This window comes from Anoplopoma fimbria, chromosome 17 (assembly GCF_027596085.1).
Source record: "Anoplopoma fimbria isolate UVic2021 breed Golden Eagle Sablefish chromosome 17, Afim_UVic_2022, whole genome shotgun sequence".
Taxonomy (NCBI): domain Eukaryota; kingdom Metazoa; phylum Chordata; class Actinopteri; order Perciformes; family Anoplopomatidae; genus Anoplopoma; species Anoplopoma fimbria.
In genome coordinates, this window is record NC_072465.1 from 17,788,083 (window position 1) to 17,808,514 (window position 20,432).

General features: G+C 39.5%; 3 protein-coding genes across 4 annotated transcripts; all 3 read right to left on the reverse strand.

Annotated features, from left to right (window-relative positions):
• Positions 1-899: 899 nt before the first annotated feature.
• tusc2a (tumor suppressor 2, mitochondrial calcium regulator a) lies at positions 900-4,054 on the reverse strand. The gene is made up of 4 exons (XM_054616636.1): positions 3,528-4,054; positions 2,547-2,784; positions 1,713-1,833; positions 900-1,628 (listed from the first exon to the last, which is right to left on the reverse strand). The coding sequence occupies exons 2-4, from the start codon at positions 2,693-2,695 to the stop codon at positions 1,563-1,565; spliced, it is 336 nt and encodes a 111-aa protein (XP_054472611.1). The 5' UTR covers positions 2,696-2,784; positions 3,528-4,054; the 3' UTR covers positions 900-1,562.
• Positions 4,055-4,085: 31 nt separating this feature from the next.
• Positions 4,086-14,964, reverse strand: LOC129105559 (ras association domain-containing protein 1-like). 2 transcript variants are annotated; one of them, XM_054616638.1, is made up of 7 exons: positions 14,724-14,964; positions 13,300-13,655; positions 11,756-11,880; positions 6,323-6,427; positions 5,944-6,229; positions 5,724-5,839; positions 4,086-5,631 (listed from the first exon to the last, which is right to left on the reverse strand). In XM_054616638.1, exons 2-7 carry the CDS (start codon positions 13,619-13,621, stop codon positions 5,485-5,487), a joined length of 1,101 nt encoding a protein of 366 aa, XP_054472613.1. In that variant the 5' UTR covers positions 13,622-13,655; positions 14,724-14,964; the 3' UTR covers positions 4,086-5,484. The 2 variants fall into 2 exon arrangements, with proteins under 2 accessions (XP_054472613.1, XP_054472614.1); XM_054616639.1 differs by lacking the exons at positions 11,756-11,880; positions 13,300-13,655; positions 14,724-14,964 and adding an exon at positions 8,479-8,905.
• A 501-nt stretch (positions 14,965-15,465) lies between these two features.
• zmynd10 (zinc finger, MYND-type containing 10) lies at positions 15,466-20,109 on the reverse strand. Its single transcript, XM_054617566.1, has 11 exons — positions 20,021-20,109; positions 19,135-19,243; positions 18,823-18,939; positions 18,680-18,733; positions 18,274-18,500; positions 17,675-17,769; positions 17,396-17,568; positions 16,882-17,007; positions 16,681-16,802; positions 16,470-16,595; positions 15,466-15,837 (listed from the first exon to the last, which is right to left on the reverse strand). Exons 1-11 carry the CDS (start codon positions 20,107-20,109, stop codon positions 15,738-15,740), a joined length of 1,338 nt encoding a protein of 445 aa, XP_054473541.1. The 3' UTR covers positions 15,466-15,737.
• Between the last annotated feature and the right edge of the window lie 323 nt (positions 20,110-20,432).

The following is a 20,432-nucleotide window of genomic DNA, read 5'->3' on the forward strand; positions in this document are numbered from 1 at the left end:
GGTAGTGGCCGCGCATTGACACATAATTAACCAAATATAAACCAACAGTTTTCAAAGTTTGTGTAAATTGGAAGAAGGAAATCTGAGTGTGTTTCTGTCAGTAAGGTTTTGAATTAGGGTGTTACTCTGAAAATCAGACTTATTCTTTGCGGATACTCGTGAGCTGAAGGATCCCGGAGCATATGACTGTAGGGCGAGGTCACGGCCTGGAAGTAAGATGCTTTCCTTTGTCAGAGCCCGTTCCGCTGTTTGTTTTCCGAGCTTTGCTAACCCACATCACCATGTCATCAGTTTCTCTCTCTGTGTTTTTAAGGAAAATGGGGACATCCATGTGAATGAAGAGGGGAGGGAAATGAACAAAGGAATGACTTGGCTTCCCTCTAGTTTCAGCTTGCCTTTGACCTCTGCCTCCTGATCGTTACATCAGCAGAACTCAGCACCGCCAGGAAGCGAAAAAACAATGGCACGGAAACTGGAAGCACGCCCTTCCACCTTCACTTTGCGTCCAAAACATTTAATGCATTGCGATACATTTGGGTAAATGGAATTTCTTGGGTTTGACTTTAATAAAAGTTTACTACATAATTTGCCCTCAATGCACTGAAGTAAACAAGATCCAAAATACCTCATTTGTATGTGAGGAAAAGCAGCTAAATGAATAAATCCCTCATATTAACATATTTAAATCATGTTTGTTTAATCCAAGAGTAGTATAAATCTTCTCATCTAACTCTTGGCAAGAAAGAAAAAATCATTTTATGTGAACCTTTTCACCCATTTTCATTAAAAGTAAGTTGTGTGTGGGAGGAAGAAATAAAATGTTATTTGACATAACTCAATGGTAATAGGAGGCCATAACCAACACAATAGAAAAAAGGTCTTGAGTCCAGATATTCAGCTCAGTAAACCATTTATTCAAGTATTTCCAACTAAGAAATCTGATATTATTTACAGTACAATATGTTCACTAGTGCAGGGCTGAGCTCCGGTTACTGAGACAGACTCAGACATGACAATACAGAACATGACCATATATACAATATATTTTCCCAATCCTTCATTATTCTACCCTGTAATTACATCTTCCTTCCCTCTATCACTCACACTCACTCAAACCTAAGTGCACACATGTACACATACAAAGACACATACAGTTTCACTCTACGTCTCACAGAAGGCATAAACTGTTAAAGCCTTTTTTCACATCAAGGATGTTTTTCCCTGCAAAAAAACACACAAGAGAAATACAAATTCATTTTTGATGTATTCTCAAAGACTGCTTACATGTCAGCTGGGTAGTGGACACACATCCTGCACCAATACTACTTCTGTCAATATCAAAATATGTTTTTTGGTGGGCAGGGCACCCACTCACCGAAGTTGAATTCAAATGTATAACATTTCATTCATTGTATCAGTTTTATACGACAGTTGGATTTTCCTTTTGCTCTCCACATGACGGTTCCAGTCTTGACTTTGATGCTCTGACACTGAGACAAAACTTTGCTCCAGGAAGAGTACCTGTGGCTGCACTTCATAGTAGATCAGTCCAGTGCAACTTTTCACACCTCACAGAGGACGACGGGGAAATCTACATGTATACAGGGGTGGTCAAGCTTCACAGTTCCCTAAAAAATAATTATTAAAATCAACAAATTAGTCAGAAAATCCTTCCCTCAGATCAGCATTGCCAAAATTTGGACCTGGCTCACCTGTGGAATCAGATTTTTATGAATCCTCTTCAACTTGGACTTTTTTCTGCCGTTTTTTGTCACCACCGTCTCTTCGTAGAACTCATGAGCAAGGTCGCCGTCCTCGTCATAGTACAAAGAACTGCCAACACAGCAAGTCAAAGTCAGTCTAAAACTACAAGTCAGGAGATGGAAACTTGCACCAGATCAGATTTAAGTGAACATTATATGATCAAGTTTACCAAAAAAATCCATCTTATATTTTCTCACACACCTCTTGCGGCATCCAGCTAAGTTTAATTTGCAGAGGTTTTGAGAATCCAACCCTTACTTCCCACAGCTGACTATTGTGCCTAACACCTAGCATTTTTAGCTGTTACTATACACTTTGCACTTTTAAGTATTTTTACTATTTCTTGTATTATTTTGTGTTATTAGCTGTGTGTGTGCTCTGCCATTGTTTCTAATGTAATTAATTTAAAGTTATTGAATTAAGAGATCTGCCTTTGACTGAAACCCAGTTTCAATCAAATGCCTCACTTTGGACAATCTTTTAATGCTACTACTTTTTATTGACTCGCCCTGTTGAAGAAGGGTTAGGGTGCTGAATCCCAGAGACCCTGGTTCCATCCAGCCTGAGATCTTTGTTGCATGTCATTCCCATCTCTCTACTCTCAGCTATATAATAGAGGCGTAAAATGCCTTCATTATATAGCCGTTCACCTCTATTGTATTTACAGGATACTCCTATCTCAAACAACATAAAAAACAACCTCCACTAGAATTACTTAAGACAAATAAGTCATGATTTGGTTGACGCAAAACCTTTACAATTTTAAATCATTCATCAATTACCTCCTCCTGGTAAAAACAAACGGTGTGGCATTTCTGGAACCTTTGAGTCGGGCAACAGACTGCTCGTTCCCATCACTGGCTGAATCCCCTCCTGCTCCACTGCCTGAGAAAGGCCAGACACCTTTGGCTTTGGATCCACTTCCTCCCATTCTCAGAGATAAGACATAGTTATTCTCCAGTTAAAGCTTTCAATCTGGTTGGTGACCAGACGCTCTCAATTCCTTATGAAAGCCCGGATCTGGGAAGTAACAGTGCACAAAGAAAAAGAAACACAAAAACACACACATCAGACTTGACTTTCACTTCCTGGTGTTCAGGTAGTTGTGTGAATACTTGTGCAACTCTGCAGCATGTTGTAAAACCATATTTGTTTAGCAGGGGGCTTTTTATTAGGTGGATCTGATACTTTATTGATGAATGGCTATGATACACTAGATTTAATGAACAGCTATTATCAATCTAAAGACTGTCAGAGGAGTCAGAATTTGATTCAGAAACGCAATTGAATCAAAAATGCTGACACAATAACTGTTGTCATGATTAAAACAGGCGAATCTACTATAAAACAACACCATGTCTACGTTATATTATATGTTACACACTCATATATATATATATATATATATATATATAACCCCAACCACCCAGCTAAGCTTAAAGGTTACTTACATTACCATATTAAGGTGTAAATCAACCATAACTTCATACGTAATAAACACAACATGCATCACAAAACACCGTCTTAGTATTGGGCCAATGCAGCTATTAGCATGCAGCTAGCTCGCTGTAGCTAACGGTACCTGCATGTGTAAGGTTAGCTTAGGGGAGTTAGCCTGTTAGCTTCTGTCCACTGACGCAGGTTAGCTACAGCGGCTAACGTTAGCCTGACCTGACAGCGACACATCTCCTAAACAAACACACACAAGCATATCTGCCCTGGACAGCCTAACCCTGATACACTGTGTGTCGACAATGTCCTACCTTAAAATAGAGTATTAAATCGTCGTGTCCTTTCATAACTTGGACCTGCGGCTACGTTAAGCTAGCGGTGTCTGTTTGGGTCTTTACGGTGGAGATCAGCTGATCGGACGGACAGGCGGAACTACACAGTTAAAGGAAACACTGACAGTCACATACAGGACCAGTCAGAAGTGTGGACACCTTCTCATTCAATGGTTTTTCTTTCTTTCTTTTTTTCTACATTGTAGATTAATATTGAAGACATCTAAACTATGAAGGAACACATATGGAATTATGTGGTAAACAAACAAATGCTCAACAAACCAGAATATGTTTTATACTTGGTTGAATGAGAAGGTGTGTCCAAACTTTTGACTGGTACTGTATGTTAGCTGGGAAATTCATGAATATTACACTAAATTTCAGATTAATTAAATGCAGCATTTACACTGGTCACTCACCACATAAACTAACCAGATTAAGGACAATCAATATGCATGGTGAGGATTATTATCATTAATAGCCTGCAACAAACTGGTAAAAAAAACAATATTATAAATCTGGGAAAATTTAGCTAAATAAACACACATACAGTACCAGTCAAAAGTTTGGACACACCTTCTCATTCAATGGTTTTTCTTTATTCTTTCTACATTATAGATTAATATTGAACACATCCAAACTATGAAGGAACACATATGGAATTATGTGGTAAACAAACAAATGCTCAACAAACCAGAATATGTTTTATATTTTAGATTCTTCAAAGTGGTTGAATGAGAAGGAGTGTCCAAACTTTTGACTGGTACTGTATGTTAATCTATATACAAATGCATTTAACCCTATGTCTACGATGTGGGGGGTTAGGGTTTTGTTTGTTTTTAAAAAGGGGAATATTTCAACTTTAATTTATGATATCCAATAAATACAGAAACTTATTTGAACTGGGGAATTCTTTACTGAACGCGCTGCACATTGGTCACATTTTGAATCGTTGATTCAAAGTGTAAAAACGTTCATAGACGGGTACAATGATAGTGAACTGAAGAACGAAAGATTTCATTACATTTCACAAACATTTTCTTAAAAGGGATAGAAAAAAACAAAGATATGAAGGAATGACAAACAGCATTCAGTGAAACACATGTATACCAAATATTCATTCAAGATTCCAGTCAACCACAGTGACACTGCTCTCTCTGACATTCATAGTTGCATACAAATGTCCATACATCAGTCAAATTCACAATTTGACAGTAAAAAAAAAAAAAATAGAGTTGTACCCATCAGGGGTGTCGAGACACGGCAGATTGTTTGAGCCTGGGTCAAATTAAAATCCCAATACTCTTCAGCAACAAATGTGTATTTAACTTTCTAATAAGATAAATGAAAAATGTCAATGTGGAAGTTAATGGTTTTCATGGTAGGTTGTTCAAGGACCAGATTAAGTTTGTCTAAACTTGGCAGTAATGTCATGTTACAAATTTTGTGATCTGGAAAATTAAAAAGGAATGCAACTTCCAGACGTGTGATTATCATCGTAATTACAACATGGGGCTCTTCTTCAGCAATGCATCTACAAATGTGTATGAACTACGTTTTTAAACCAAAAAATGCTAAAACCACATCTGACATATTCTTTAAAGTTAAAGTGACACAGCTGAGGTACATAGGACTATCAGTCATTACTGAATACAACCACAGTCTCATCTGCCAGTGTCGTTTCTCGCAACTCATTTCTCTCAGGCACATCAGACTCTCCGGGTGTAAGGCACTTCTCATCTCTCGCATCATTTCACACGCACATTCGCGCTAGCTCTCTCTCTCTCATTGTCTTGCGCCCTGTCTCACTCTCTCGTTCACCCAAGAGGTGTTTTGAGTTGTATTATCTGGGATCTTTGGATGCAGCGATGACTGGTCGTCTTCAGGCGATTATCCAGCCAAGAGGTGCACGTTTGACCCCGAGCGCAGAGTCGTCTCAGCCGGGGGTGGAGCCATCCAGAGCGTCCCGCATCTTGGTACGGGCCAGAGCGTACCGCTGCACTATCTGCTTGACGTGCTCCTCCTCTTCACGCTGCAGAATGCGCAGGAAGTTCTTCAACTCAGGCATGGAGAAGGCATGCCACTGTAAGGAGATTTAAAAAAAAATGCCATTAGTACCCTTTATGAACTAACCATATGGTCTGGCCCTCATTCTCTAATTAATGTTACACTCACATTGACTTCTCCAGTTTCATTCTCCTTCAGGACAAAGCTGAGGACTTTTTCATTTGGCCCAGAAGACAGACGCAGACGGAGTGGACTCTCATTATCAGACACCTTGCGAACATAAACTGAAAGAGCAGAAAAAAACCCCCAATGAATGCAAAGCATGCACATTTTGATTTAAAAACACTGCAGGAGGTCAATGTTTAGACGTAATGAAGTGGAGTGATACCTTGCTCATGACGCTCGCTACGCTCAAACAGAGCAAACTTGCCAGGATTGTCCACCACAGTAAACTTTTTCAACAAAACCTCGATGACCTCACGGGCAGAAGTGCGTGAGCTGATGTGCAGATGCTTGGATGCATCCTTTGGCAGGTAGAAAGAGGTGCGACGCTTCACTCCGGTAGCCCTCCTCCCTCCAGCATCGTGACCTCCTTTCTTCGGAGGTGGAACTGACACAGGACGGGCCAACTTGAACTGCACCTTTATGAAGCCAGTGTAGGACCCATCCTTGTTCTGTGGATTAAAAAAAAATAAAAAATGTCACACTTAATGAAAAACCCTGTCACTTAAAAATGCATGGATTTGTTGTAAATCATCGCTACTCACCATGTTCATGAACAGATTGCTGTTGATTTGAGCGTTGTATTCCTTCACCTTCTGCTGAAGGTCTGCAGTTGTCAACTCCTGCTTTCCCACTTCAATTTGTTCATCCTGGAGGGGGACAGTGAGGAGATACAGTGTTAAACCACCAGGTGGCAGGGCTCATCTCCAAACCGCAACAGGACCGAGAGAAAGCACCGCACAACACTCACAGTTCACCGGTACATGAATGGACACGGGACAACATAAAATATGTGTCGATGACCCTCTTGATTGAGGGTAAGACTTTTAAAGATGTGAAAATCTTGCTGACCCATGCTGCTGTTGTATGAAAACATTGTACGTCTCAAAATAAGTTTTCAAATTTTGACTTAAACAAGTTCCTCTTCCAAGACTATTGTTACTATATTGTTAAGAAGAAGATCACAAACAGCCAAAGGTCAGAAAAGATGTTGATCAGTGACTTCCTGTTAGGCCACCATTACTTCTAACAGTGAGCACCAGTTGCATCAGACTCAACTTCCTGACAACGCAGCAAAGGCAAAAACGATGATGTCAGCTCTGCCCAATCCTGTTCGCCTGCTCTGATTCTTCGGCCCAGGGGGGGTTAGAGGAAGGAGGGGTATGCGCAACTTGCAGCTGTTTGTAATGAGTGCGAGCAACGGTTCTGCATTGCATTCTTCAACTTGGTATTCATGTAAAAATAGCCTCCCCTCTCCGGCTTTCACAAGGGGGAGAGACAAAGCCCTCCCTTGTTTTACAGACACATCCTGTGAAGTCAGCTGCCTCATCAACCGCAACATCGCAGTCATGTTCTAGTCATGTTCCAGTTAGGCTCATTTGGTCTTTACTATCTGCATGACCATAAACTCAATGAGGGCTTTTCCTGAGTGAACTGACCAATTGGTATTTCCTGTATAGTAGGAAAATGCAACAGAACTGTGAAGCAGCACTAATTTATGTCCTATACTGTGCTCAAGCTAATGCCTTGAGGGTCCTAGTGGCAGGGGTTTCCTGAGGAGTAAAATCAATATCCAGTATCTACGGATGCTGCATTGACACTTATGCAGATTTCTCCATTATTAAAAACAAGCTTTATACATTAAGGGAGTTTTTTTATTCTTCAAAATATTGTCAAAATGTATCTTATTCTACCTTGCCTCTATTTTCATTACTGTGGAATGTCAAATGAAAACAAACCAGGCAAGCCTTAAAAGGGCTGGGTAGCTTCTAAAATCGATGTCAAGCAGAACAAGATCAATAGTGGGGATCCTTACGAAGATTGAAAGACTGCAGAGTTAATATGCTGCTGTTAACAAGTCAATTAATCAATATGTGGGCCATTTTGAGCTTCCCCATATGGTAACAGTAGGAGGAGAAACGTATGCAACAACTGCATTTCTACGAGTCCACAAATGGAGTGTCATATGAAAAACACAGAGTTGACAGTGCCAACAACATGAAATAAAAATGGCTTCTGCACAGAGGCATATAAAAAGGGTGAATGTCATTGAGTTTTACAGTAAAGAAAGCCGATACTCCAGTGGGCGTGGGTGACTAAAAGGAACAGAAAATGAACAATTCCAAAACAACACATGAATCATCTGCGATTGAGAAATTAGTATGAGAAACCTGACCAGTCAATGAATGGTGGGTGTTAGGCTGGAAACTTGAGAAGCGGCTGTGCGTCACAAGACATGACAAATGAGTTGTTCTTTGCAAAAGTTCAGCGGTGGGTCTGTGCTTGTTACAATTACAAATATGCACTGCTGGATTGTGTTTCTTCCCCCAGTGCTGACATGCATTTTAATAGGTTCTCAATAAACATTTAATTGTAAATCTCAAGACTATTTACTCAAAACTGGAGGAACCAGAACTCCACCCTGAACCTTAAAGCTCACTTGGCAAGCATCCATGCTTGAGTGCCCTTGAGCAACAACACAAGTGCATTTTTTTCCCCCTAAACATGTGAATAAAATACTTTTTTTTTTAAAAAGAGCAGGAACAGAGAGCAGGAACAGAGAGCAGGAACCTTAAATAACGCGAGAGGAACTTCAGCTCTGATCTCTGGTCTCACTTCTCCTTTTTACACTGAGGACAGGACTTTTATTACCTTTAACCTAACTTTATTACATGTTAACTTTTGTTTTTGTTCCCCTCACCTTCTTCACGGTGGCATTAACGTTAGCTGTCCGGGTTTGGGGGAAGAAGGAGGTCCGGGCGGTGAAGTACTGCTCGAACTCGGAGTCGGACTCCTCGTCGCTGCAGTAGCCGCTGCTGGTGGAGCTGCCCCAGGTCATCTCGAAGGAGGGAGCCTTCTCCGAGCTGATAGCCGCGTCTGTCATGCTTATCTACCGGTAACAAACTTGAGATACGACTACAAAAAAAAAGTCTGAAAATAACTCACTCTTGCGCCTTGATAATAAAAGTCTTATCGATAAAAAAAAAAATACAACTGTCTCTTTTTCTTTCTCTAACTTCGACCGGCCACGTTTCCACTGTGTGAAGTCTGAGTCTGTGAGAACAGGATGTGTTTCGGGTCCCCGCCCTTGCTGCCTCGCTTCCTTCCCCCCGCAGACGCCCCACCCAGGTCCGTTGAGCTGAGTTTGGAAAATACACAATCCCTCCAGTGCCGGTCGCGATTGGACGGCGTTCATCCCCCCTTCTCCCCCTTCTCTTTCTGCCGCTTCTCTCCCACGGTTGCTGAACCCTCCACGCTGGGTTTATCACGTGATGATAGGTCAGTTCGATGGTCACACAAAGCCAGAGACAACACGAGGCTCTTATTGATCATCAGTGTATGAGCTGTAAGTTAATACAGTACCAGTCAAAAGTTTGGACACACCACCTCATTCAATGGTTTTTCTTTATTTTTATTTTTTTCTACATTGTAGATTATTATTGAAGACATCCAAACTATGAAGGAACACATATGGAATTATGTGGTAAACAAACAAATGCTCAACAAACCAGAATATGTTTTATATTTTAGATTATTCAAAGTGGTTGAATGAGAAGGTGTGTCCAAACTTTTGACTGGTACTGTATATTGGATTTATAGGCACCAAACATACAACCTAGAACTTAGACAGTTAGGTGACATTTTCCTTTTTTTAGTTTGAAAAGCTTGAGAGAGGTGAAAACCATGTCATTTCTCAAGGGGACAAGGGGGAGATACCCAGAATCCCCCTAAATGCCACCATATGCAAATAGAATCACTCTTTTGATATGGGTGTGATATTTTCAGTTGCACTGAATCATGTTGTCATTCAATCGATAAGTTGATCAATAGAAAATTAGGATTTCTCCAGCGATTATACTTTAATACAACTAAGGGATTCAAGGAAGAGGAAGACAAAAAATACAACATTATCAAAGCAGCCGAGGCCAAGATATCCTGACTTTCAGTGCCTAGAAGCGCTTAAAACACTGGATCCTACAATTCCCACAATGCAACTCATTAGGATCCATCATTATCATGACTTCTTGGAGTAATTGTTAAATTTGTTTTTGAATTGTAGAGAGCGTTTACGTCCCAAGTTCCAATTATGACTGGCAAATAGATTTTTCTGAATACTCTGATATATGTTAGTTGGCACTTACCGACACTGAAGTGGCTGAAAACCAATATTTTTTGTTTTTTTTAATCTCAATAAATTATTTTTTTTTAGAGATTTGGACAGTTGGTCAGAAAAAGTGTATTTTGAATGTCACCCTGGGAAATGTGAAATATATTTGCAATCCTGTTCTTACATTTTATAGACAAAACAATTAAACAAACAAACAAACAAACTATTAATTAAATAATTGAGAAAATGCATGCAATGAATCCCTAGTTTTCAGTATGCTGCAATGCAAACTATTCTTAAACCATCAGGCGGACTAATACAATAATATGAATACAGATGATGATTCAGTACCAAGTTTATAACCTTTCAGTGAGAATCTGGCTACAGAAAATTATAATCAGGTCTATAAAATTGTCTCTAATTTCTTCATTTAAAGCTATGATTTTGAGACTTTTGCCTTTGTTTATCTGAAACATGCCACGCCTAGCCTAACCTTTTCATTGGTTCAAGTAATAACACAGATAACATAAAAAACATGGGAATGTGTCCAACTGGTGGAGACGTTTGTTAAATATCCCCAGTGTTTTTCTCACATGCTGAGGAGTTGTTCATATCTCTTCGGCTATCAGCACAAGTACTGGCCCATGTGTACTGGCAGGAAATACTTTGGAGCCTCCTAGTGTGAAGTTAAGAGTTCACATATGTGGACTGATACGCCCAGAAATCTTCCTGCTGTTCTTACATTACAGCTCTGATTTTTTTTATACGTTTTTCAATGCAGATGTGTTAAACAGGTGTTATTTAATGACATTAATTATGGCCCTGGTGCTTCGCATGCTGACTCCCTGGCACTGCTGACTGGTACACACCACTATAACGGAGCCATCCCCCATTAGTTCCACCTGTACTTTCTCCTGGTATGTCAAGTAAAAACATCTGTTGTGTAAAAGGCCTATGCACACAAAAACCAAAGCACCAAGACAATATCCAGCCATCTCTTCAACTATTTAAACTCTGCTGAAGTTTTTACATTCCAGTCATCCTTTGATAAGCAATAGTTGTTTGATAAAGAGTGAATAAAACCTGTTACCTAGAAACCAAACCCAGCTGCCTTGAACGACTAAACGCTTGTAGCCTTGACTCCCCCCTTTACAAATAACAATGTGGTACAGAAAAGCACAGCAAGGAGTCTTCTTCTAGTAAGATTTAAGATGTACAGCAGTTAGGACTTGACTTTATCTGTCTGTTTATCTATAAAAGGGTATATTACAATGTTTTTGGCACTTTATGCCCCTTTAAAAAACTAAGCAAAGGCAGGAGTAAAGCATGAAACTCTACAATTAAAGTCAACCTCATTTTATGGTACATAATTCTGAAAGAATCATGTTGTTTAAGTTTTCTTAAATTTGTAAAACAATGGGAGTAACAACTTGCTCAGCGACTCTGCAAACAGATGTTTCACTGTAGTACTTAAATAAACTGAACCAGATCTTGCAAAAGCTTTAACCTGTAATGTTTTGCATTTCTCAACAATATCAAACTTCCCCAGTTTGCAGTAACTGGAACTGGATTAACGCTGTGTCTTAATTTGCCATGTGAAATGGTTCCCGTTTTTTGCCAAATTTACATTTGATTTAGTTCCTTAAAGCAGTCCAGCAGAATTACCAGGTAGTTGGTTATTTAGGATGTAAAATAGAGACTGGTACAAGCTACTAGTGTCCTCACTGATTGTCTTGTTTTTCATGGTAACCGTAATGATACAATATGGCAATAACTTCTTGATGTTGTGTTCTTTGACTGTGAGCAAGGCTGCTTATGAACATCCAGAGAATACAAGGCCAGTCTTATCGCAAATACAAAAGGTCCTTACCACATTGGTGTCTGTTTCGATGGTGTGCTCCACTACAAGCGTGTGGTCGGCCGCGGAGCCTCGGTCCCAGCTGCAGTCCAACTGGATCAGAGGACGGCAGCGGTAGTGGCACGTGAATCTACAATCTGTAAGTGTAGAAAGTCGAGGGTTTACACAAACGCTGCCAAACACATAAAATACACTTGACGTCGTCAACGGCTAACACAATTGTGATAATACTGTAGAGTACGATTCTGAATGAGAGATGTCCTCCTCTGACCATTACGGCTCATTGCAGTTACTTTAAGTGTGCTTTCCTCTGCTTCTCCTTCTTGTTGCCATGGTTTGAAATGTGTAAATTAAAATGTGTGTTTGTTATTGAGGTTGTACTTAAAGGTGGTGTTGTACTGGACAACATTATATTGAGAGGTGTTTCTATTTTTTCCCTTTAATTTGCATACATAGAACAGGGCAGAATATTAGAAACACCAGTGCATATAATGCAGCTCAGTTCACCAACACCTTTCTATACTATGACCTCATTACTAAACATTCTATATAATTAAAATTACACTTTTCTGACAATGTCACCAAGAACTAAACATTATAGACATAATAAAAGTAGACTTTATGGTTGGACGGTTGTTTTGGATTGCATTAGATTGTACAGGTGGACATGATTAAGTGGCCAGTGAGTCTATATAGTATTAATAAATAGCAAACACCTGTCTTCAGATACACAGTTAGCAAACCTGCATCCGTTGAGAGAAGTCGTGAATTAAACAGAGCTATGATATACAATACTCAGATGAAGTAAAAATATTGGGTGTCTTATAGATTTATATCAAAATTCTAGCTATGACTCTGTATCAATGAATATATTTATATTTGTCGCATGCAACCCCAGATGTAACAATGTTTTTTTTTTTTTTTTTTTATTTTTATGTTATGATAATTGATGCATTTAAACCTTGCATGAGTACAAACATATTTGAGAGGAAGAAAAGATCTATGTTTTTAATACAGTTACACTTTGTGTCAATGTTTCTTTGTGATTTATGTGGTTTTATTTTGAGATAACTGTTAAGAAGCATTTTTTTCTGCACACTAAATGCTTTACAGAAACCACAGCTACATTTCAGTGGGTTTCAGTAGATGGAAAGGAAGTTCAAAACTATAGCAAAGATGAGTCTTGAGCATAAAGAGCACACAGGTCTGTTGAGGACCCTCAGATAATGATCTCACCACCAAAACCACCTAAACAACTGCATGAATGTTGGATTCTTCTATTTCAAAAAACTACTAACAACATGGAGAAAATGTATTACACGGCAAACCAAGCAGACAAAGATTAGGATTTCTACGTGTTGAAGAATCAGAATGAGTACAGTCTTATTTAAGATAAGATAAGATAATCCTTTATTAGTCCCGCAGCGGGGAAATTTGCAATTTTGGCCTGCTACTACATCGGTGGCTTCATCTTTCCCTGTTTGCTCAATTTTTCACCTGCTCTCAGTCTTGCTTTCAGTTCTGCTCTTGTATATGCACAGACATCCTATACTCACTGACACACCGCAGACTCTGCTTATACACGCCCCAGATGAAGTCACCGCACAGGTCACACCATGTGGGCTGAGCGTGGCTGCAGGGCTGGAAGCTGTGCCCTTCTCCCTTCTCCTCAGGGAGCTGGGGGTCCTGGGTGCTGCTCAGAACTCTGATGATGCCCGCCCGGCTCAGCAGGTCTGGCACCTTCCCCGGGGTGATCCTCAGGGCGTTGGCTCTCTCCAGGCGTGGAGGCGAGCAGGGCGAAAGTGAGCCGTGTGTCGCCTCTATCTGCTCTCTGTCCAGCCTCAGGTCACGGAGCTCGATGAACTCCCCCCAAGACATAGTGTCACTCAGAGCCCGGCTGCCTCCATCATCCCTGAAAGACAGAAAAACATACCATAACACACTGGTACTGGCAAAAGATGACTTGGCAACAGTTTAACAATTAAAACAATGTGATCTTGGACTGACAGGTTCTATCTCAATTTAAGATCTAAAGAAATCAAAATTTTACCCTGAATATTCCTTGTTCTTAGGTCTCTCTTCAAAAGGAGGACTAAATATCAACAAGTTCCTGATTAATAAAGATTAAATAAAAGTTAGTCAATTTAAAAACTTCAGTAAAGTACAGAGGTATAACAGTTAAATGCACTAAACACATGAAAAGTGAAGTACTCATGCAGCACAATGGACCCTTTACATACTATATGATTGGATTATTATTGCTGATGCCTTAAGGTGTAAACAGCATTTTAACGTTTAAGCCTGGCAAGGTTGAGACCATTTTCATTTCAACACATGTATACTGTTAGGCAGATTCATTTGTATCAATACTCCATATTTTTTTAAACCAATCTTATTGTGTACAGCTGTCAAATAAATGCAGGAAAGTAAAAAGTACAATATTTCACTATAATTGTTATGTAGTATAGGCTAAATATAGTAGCATATAATGGAAATACTCAAATAAACTGTACTCAAGTTGCATTACAGTGTTAGAGTAAAAGTAATTAGTTACATTGATTATATATAAGTAGCCTCTTATGTAATGTTTGTTTAGCTTAGGACGTTTTCAAACAGAACATTTCAGACATTTACTTTACATACCATTTTTTTTGGTATGCCGTATTTTGAAAATGACACGTTGGTTTTGCATATGCCTCCTCTATATAAATATGGTAATTCATATTAAACAGTCTGCTTAACTAGCATAAGTAAAGCAGGGTATGAAAGTAACCACAACAGCCTAATGTGAAACAAACCACTTTAATATGTTAATGTATCAGATGTAGCTTTCTACACGTTTTACAAAGCACGAGTAGCCCAGTAATTACTGTAAATCAAATTATGAAAATCATAATGAAAACTCAAATGTTTAGTCCCAAACAACAGGCTTGGTCAATGAAATGAACAACTTCAAAGTAAATCTTACAGTCTAACTTACCAACACAGGGGAGAGAGCAGCCCTGTGGAAACCCGCTTTGTCTCAAAACTTCCATCCGAATAGAAAAAAAAAAAAAAACTTTCCGCAGAAGAATCTCTGACGGCTTCCGAGTAACGGAGGTGTGCAGCCGCGACTACATCTCTGGAAATAATCACCGGCTGGTTCCAGCAGCGACGGAGCAACAAACAACTCTCTGTAACATCAGTGGAACCTGAATCTGAACACTTCTCTATACACTAATACTTTTTCTCACACTGTGTTGTAGGAGGAAGCCGCTTATCATGAAAAACAAGAGAGTAAGATGATCATGAGCTGCGCCGACATCCGGGATGTTTTCACATAGGGGGTGCCTCTGAGTCCAGAGCACAGCAGCTCAGTGGGCGTGCAAAGTTCCCCCCCAACACTTTTCTCAGACTGTGCTGGATGTGGGTTTCATTTACAGAAGTGAAAAATCTAACGCATATAGCCTATTATGTACTTTATTTACACTTTAAACTAGAAATATGTTTAATCTTGATGTGTTTTTACTGACAGAAAGTCAGTAATCCAACATTCAGAGAGGCTGAAGTCTGAAAATAACTTTCAACCACAAATTCATAGCTTCTTTAACTAGGTCACACATAAATAGGTGACTCTATCTGTTGTGGTCACACACCTACATGCTCTTTTCTTAATAGCAATGGGGAAAAAGACAATGTAGAGAGAGTTGGTAAAGCATTTTATTTGTTGCTGGTGTGTAATGAACTGTGTTGAATAACAAAATACACTCAAAAAAAGAGTGTAAATTTCAAAAAGACAAACAATTTGTTAAAACGATATGCCATAAGGCCATCATAAACAGTATTCAAAACAAAAAGAAGCAACACAATACTGAAACTGTGAATAAACTTGTCCTCATTAAAAAGAAGATCCAAATTTGCATTGTGCACAAGCAGATCTGCTCCTCCCATCTTGTGACTCAACAGTCTCCCATCCGCCATCAGTCCTTACATGTTCTTCAACAGTCTCTCTTTATTAGCTGTTAACATGCAGGTCTCTCTGGATCTTCTCTGTGACCTCGGCCATGAGCTGACAGGCTCTCTTGTGTTTAGACCAGTGCTTCACCTGACATTCTCTGTGAAAAAAAATAAATAAGATGACCCAGACTACACATCAGCAGAAACAAATCACACATTAAGTGTATGATATCAATATAACAAAACATTTATTAAGATATTCAGTATCACAGGAGAGTATTTCTAATGGTCATTTTTTAGATGTAATTTTATATCGGATGTAGAAACACAGACTTATATCCATCCATATAAGTCTGTGTTTATATGCAACCTTACAGCAGGCTAAGTAAGGTTGCATGAACCTTGCTTAGCCTGCTGCCAGACGGTTGCCGTGGCAGCAGGCTAAGTAAGGTGGGTGATTCAAGCCATCTAGGATATGTTATTTCTCAAGCATGTTCTGGGTTCATGATCCGCAAACTACCTCACCTAGCTCCTTTCAGCCTGAGGGAGCAGCAGTTTTATTCTGAGCTCTATGCGGATGTCGGGACAGGAAACATAATTTGGCAGCTTAAATCCACAACCTCATTCTTTTAGTCATTACCCAGAGCATGTGATCATAAGTAAGGTTTGGAAAATACATCAACCACTAAATCACAAGCTTTGCCCTCAGGCTCAGCCACCTCTTCACCACGACAGTCCGGCAGAGCTTCTGCATTACTGACTTACGTACTTCTATCTAGATGTGTCTTACCTGTGACAGTACCATTCTCCCTGACATCGAGAGCATCTTTTTGCTGCCTCTTTCCCACAGGATGCACACTTTGGCTTCTCGGGGAGTAAACTCTCCATCACATCCAAATTGTACACCTGGTTCAACCTGGTAAAACAATATCAATAATAATCACAGAGATATTGGATGGAGTGGATTTCTTTGTATATTAGACTTGTGTTTTCAGCGTTACCTCTGTGCCTGCAGCTTCAGTTCGCTGTCAGATGGGCTGAAAGTTTCTTTGACCTGATACTTTGCGATTGCCTTCCACTTCCCAGAATTCTCTCTCACAATGTGGTTCCATATTTCTGGGATCTACACATAAAGCAAAGCTGAGGGTAAACGCACAAGGGACGTAGTCACTGTAGGTACAGAGATATGTGTGTGCGTGTACCTGTTCCAAAATGAGCTCTATTTTTGGAGGGGCAGGGTCTGTAACGGTGAGATGAGCCAGGAAACGCTGCAACTCCACCAGGTTTGGCAGCTGATCAATCAACACCTCTGTCATGAAACCTCGAAGCTATGGAACATGAACGATCAGCACAAAAATGAATCCTCAGAAACAAAAATAAAGTCAACTTCAGCAGAACTTACTATAATGAGTTAAACAGACTGCATAAGAAAAGAAATGTGCTTAAGAGAGGATGCACAAGGCTCTCTGGTTATATAATCAAGGAAGAGTACAGGAAGAGGATGAGAAAGGGTATAATAGGAGGAAACATCTTAGTCAAAACAACCCTTGGAAACTGAATCTGTGTTTTTACAAGCAAGGAGAACAGATATGGAGTTGGAGGACATTGATCTGGCACTCACAATATCTACGCTTCAGTTTACAGCTTATATACAGTAAAGTAAAATGACTCAAGAACATAAAGGAAGAGTCAGTCAACAGTTTATTGAAAGTATACCTTTAGAAGCTGGTTCTTGTTGAAATTGTTGAAGTCATATTTCCTTTGGCAGTCTTCCTTCAGCAGCAGATTGTAAAGGGAAATCCAGACCTGACCGTCTAGTTTTGTCATCTTCAAGTGGTCCTCAACAGGAATCTTCTGCCATCTGCCATTTATGTACTTTTCTACCTCACCTTCAGTGGGAGACAGAGAGTACATCATTGAATGAAGGGCCACGTTTTAGCCAAGAGTCACACATTCTTACAAGGACACATTTGATATGCAAGAGGTGTGATATACCGTCTTTACAGCGACTCCAAGGAGAGCAGTCAATCAACTGAACCAGCACGCAAGGCATGTTATGGATGCACAGCATGCGATTGATGACACTAATACTGTAAAGAAAAAAAAGTCCTTCTGTCAGGTGAAAGGAATGGTAAATTAATACATTAACAGAAAACTAATCTGCATCAATTTTAATAAGTGATAAATCGTCTATTTTCAAGCAAAATGCAGAACAATCCCTGATCCAAGATCCTCAAATGTGGGAATTTGCTGCTTTTTCAATTTTATAATAATTGTAAGTTTAACATCTTTGGGGTTTGGACTGTTGGTCAGAAAAGAAAAGGCAATTTGAAGATGTTAACTTTTATTCCGAGAAATAACACACATTATTTTTTACAACTGTATCTTGTATTATAAACAAAATTATTAATATAAATAAAATAAAATAACTTAACATAACTAAGTTATTAAAATAACTGTTAGCTTCAGCGTTAGTAAGTATAATGCAATGGTTTAGCTTGAAGTGTAAATGCCTAAATGTTTAAGAAAATTTCTCAGATTCTCTCTTGTAAACTTCTAATCCCTAAACTTTATTGGTCCGGACACTTCCGTACCTCTCGGTGTGATCAGTGATGAAGCGCAGCACAGAGACCGCCTTCAGGGAGATTTCAAATTCCTGTGCAGCGCTCTGCATCTGTAACTCTTCCATCAGGTCTGTCGAGGATTCAACTGCTTTCCCTGTTGGGTTGTCCCTGGTCGCTTTGCTGGCCAGCAGGATGAGTTTGCGGTGGCAGTAATCCACCAAGTCAAGAACAGAATCACCAGCCGCCTCACACGAATCCTGCACAATATAAAAACCTTCATCAACATGTCACATGAAGCTTCATTTAGAACTATATAATAGAGGGAGAGAGTCTGAACTGCCTTGCCCCGTGATCACTTTTATGCTTTAACAAATTTAAAGATATGATGTAGATCAATATAATTTAGGGGTATGTATGTGTTTGTGTACATACTGACCTTGTGATACATTATCGTTTCAAGTAGGTTTATAATCGTTGCTTCATGGTGGATCTAAGACAGAAACATTTAAGTAAACAAAATAAAATCAGGTTATGAGCGCTGCAGGATGATCATTATTTTACTCCGAATTTTACACTCACCACCATATAAAGATGAAATGAGTTCTTGGGATTGAAGTCCTCCAGCTGACATAAAATGGGGAACACTTTGTGCTTCCAAACTTCGACAAGGATCATTTCATGGACCAGAATAGGTATCTAGAAAAGGGGGAGGGAAAAAAGGTTCTGCAGATTAAAGTTTTTTTTCAATGTGTTCATTGAGACATCGGATGTAATTCTAAGAAATAGAAACAACCAGAAAAGTTGTTTCAAGAGACTTTTTCTTAGATTGTTGCAGGGCTCCACTAAATTCCACTGACATTCAAACATCACATGTAGAGAGGTAACAGTCACCTTTCCATATGACACCAGCAGCTCTTTAACAAACTCATCATGCATGGCAGAAGCATTCAGTATCGCCTGCATGTTGAGTTTCTCGATGTGCGCATGCTGTCTGAACCACCTGTAAACACACAAAGAGAAAAATCCTTAAAAAAAGCACAGTTAGACTTTACGAAACCGCTACTTTTTCTTGAACCGTGCAACCTTTTCAGGTCGCCTGTTACAAGTCTGCTTACTATCCCATAGAGTAAAAACTAACATGGAGATGCAACATTCATTTTCTATGCAAACAAGAGGTCTGCGTAGACTCAACTATAAATTCATATCCTGCTTATATTGTACTCATTCAAGACTTGTATAACTTATGTAAAGAACACTTAGAACTGCCTTGCTGAAAGGTGCTTTACAAATAAAGTGGCTTAGCCTTTGGAGTAACATTCTGGAAACCACACTCACATGACAAAAACATTATAGTCACAACAAGACATTGGTACTGGACACTTTCTTTGGAGTTTTTACAAACAGAAAATGTCACCAAGGTGTTTTAATCATATTTATATCTGTTGTCTGTGAGAGAAAAAATATATGCAATCTAATTTCAGATGTTAAATTTGTACTTTATATTTAACGGTTTGTTCTGACTTGACATGGATGTGTGTGATAAACTGAGCAGACAGCCCTTACATCCTTGTGGGAGACAACGCTCATTCCATTTGATTACACATAACTTAATATCTGAACTTATTTGTTTGGTTTTCTTTGTATGCATGGATTACTTGGGTTGTTACCGGCATCTGGGGAAAAAATCATGTCAATAGCACTTTTAGAAATATATTTACTGAGAAAAATGGTGACATGTTCAATACTTTTAAAAATGTTGTTAGCTAGCTCCTCTTACCTCTCAGAGCCAACTTCCTTGAGAGAGAAAGTTTCCAGACTTTGAACAAGCCCCTCTGCTTCGACAGGCAGAATGTAACACGTGTCCATGTCGTCGTAGGAAACTACTCAAGTAAAACAGAAGACAGTAACTATCTGTCGACTAACAGCGATGCCCTTAGCTTCCTGTGGTTGTCATGGTGATTGTAAACCGAGCGCACCCAGGCCAGAGCGCAGTCCCTCCCTGCCGCCGGAGAGGGGCGGTGCATAGTAAGGAATGAAAACAGTTCCCAGAGCTGGAGCTGCAGCCACACTGTACAAATACACCATTACAAGTAAATATTACCAGCAAAATTAACTTTAAGTCCAGGACACCACGACTGAGTATGTGAATGTCTTTAAGTTTCTTTTTTTTTAAAACAAAGGCTACTTTT

Bases quoted from the DNA above. Each gene is read 5' to 3' on its own strand.
- tusc2a (XM_054616636.1), bottom strand. From the start codon at position 2,695: ATGGGAGGAAGTGGATCCAAAGCCAAAGGTGTCTGGCCTTTCTCAGGC. The intron at 1,834-2,546 runs GTAATTGATGAA...CTGTGTTGGCAG, and splicing joins TTTGTTTTTACCAGGAGGAG to TTCTTTGTACTATGACGAGG. The intron at 1,629-1,712 runs GTGAGCCAGGTC...ATTATTTTTTAG, and splicing joins ATAAAAATCTGATTCCACAG to GGAACTGTGAAGCTTGACCA.
- LOC129105559 (XM_054616638.1), bottom strand. From the start codon at position 13,621: ATGTCTTGGGGGGAGTTCATCGAGCTCCGTGACCTGAGGCTGGACAGA. The intron at 5,840-5,943 runs GTATCACTCCAC...CTGCTCTTTCAG, and splicing joins TAGCGAGCGTCATGAGCAAG to TTTATGTTCGCAAGGTGTCT. The intron at 5,632-5,723 runs GTGAGTGTAACA...ATCTCCTTACAG, and splicing joins ATGAAACTGGAGAAGTCAAT to TGGCATGCCTTCTCCATGCC.
- zmynd10 (XM_054617566.1), bottom strand. From the start codon at position 20,109: ATGGACACGTGTTACATTCTGCCTGTCGAAGCAGAGGGGCTTGTTCAA. The intron at 18,940-19,134 runs GTGACTGTTACC...CCCCTTTTCTAG, and splicing joins TGCTGGTGTCATATGGAAAG to ATACCTATTCTGGTCCATGA. The intron at 16,803-16,881 runs GTACACGCACAC...CTTTATGTGTAG, and splicing joins TAGAGCTCATTTTGGAACAG to ATCCCAGAAATATGGAACCA.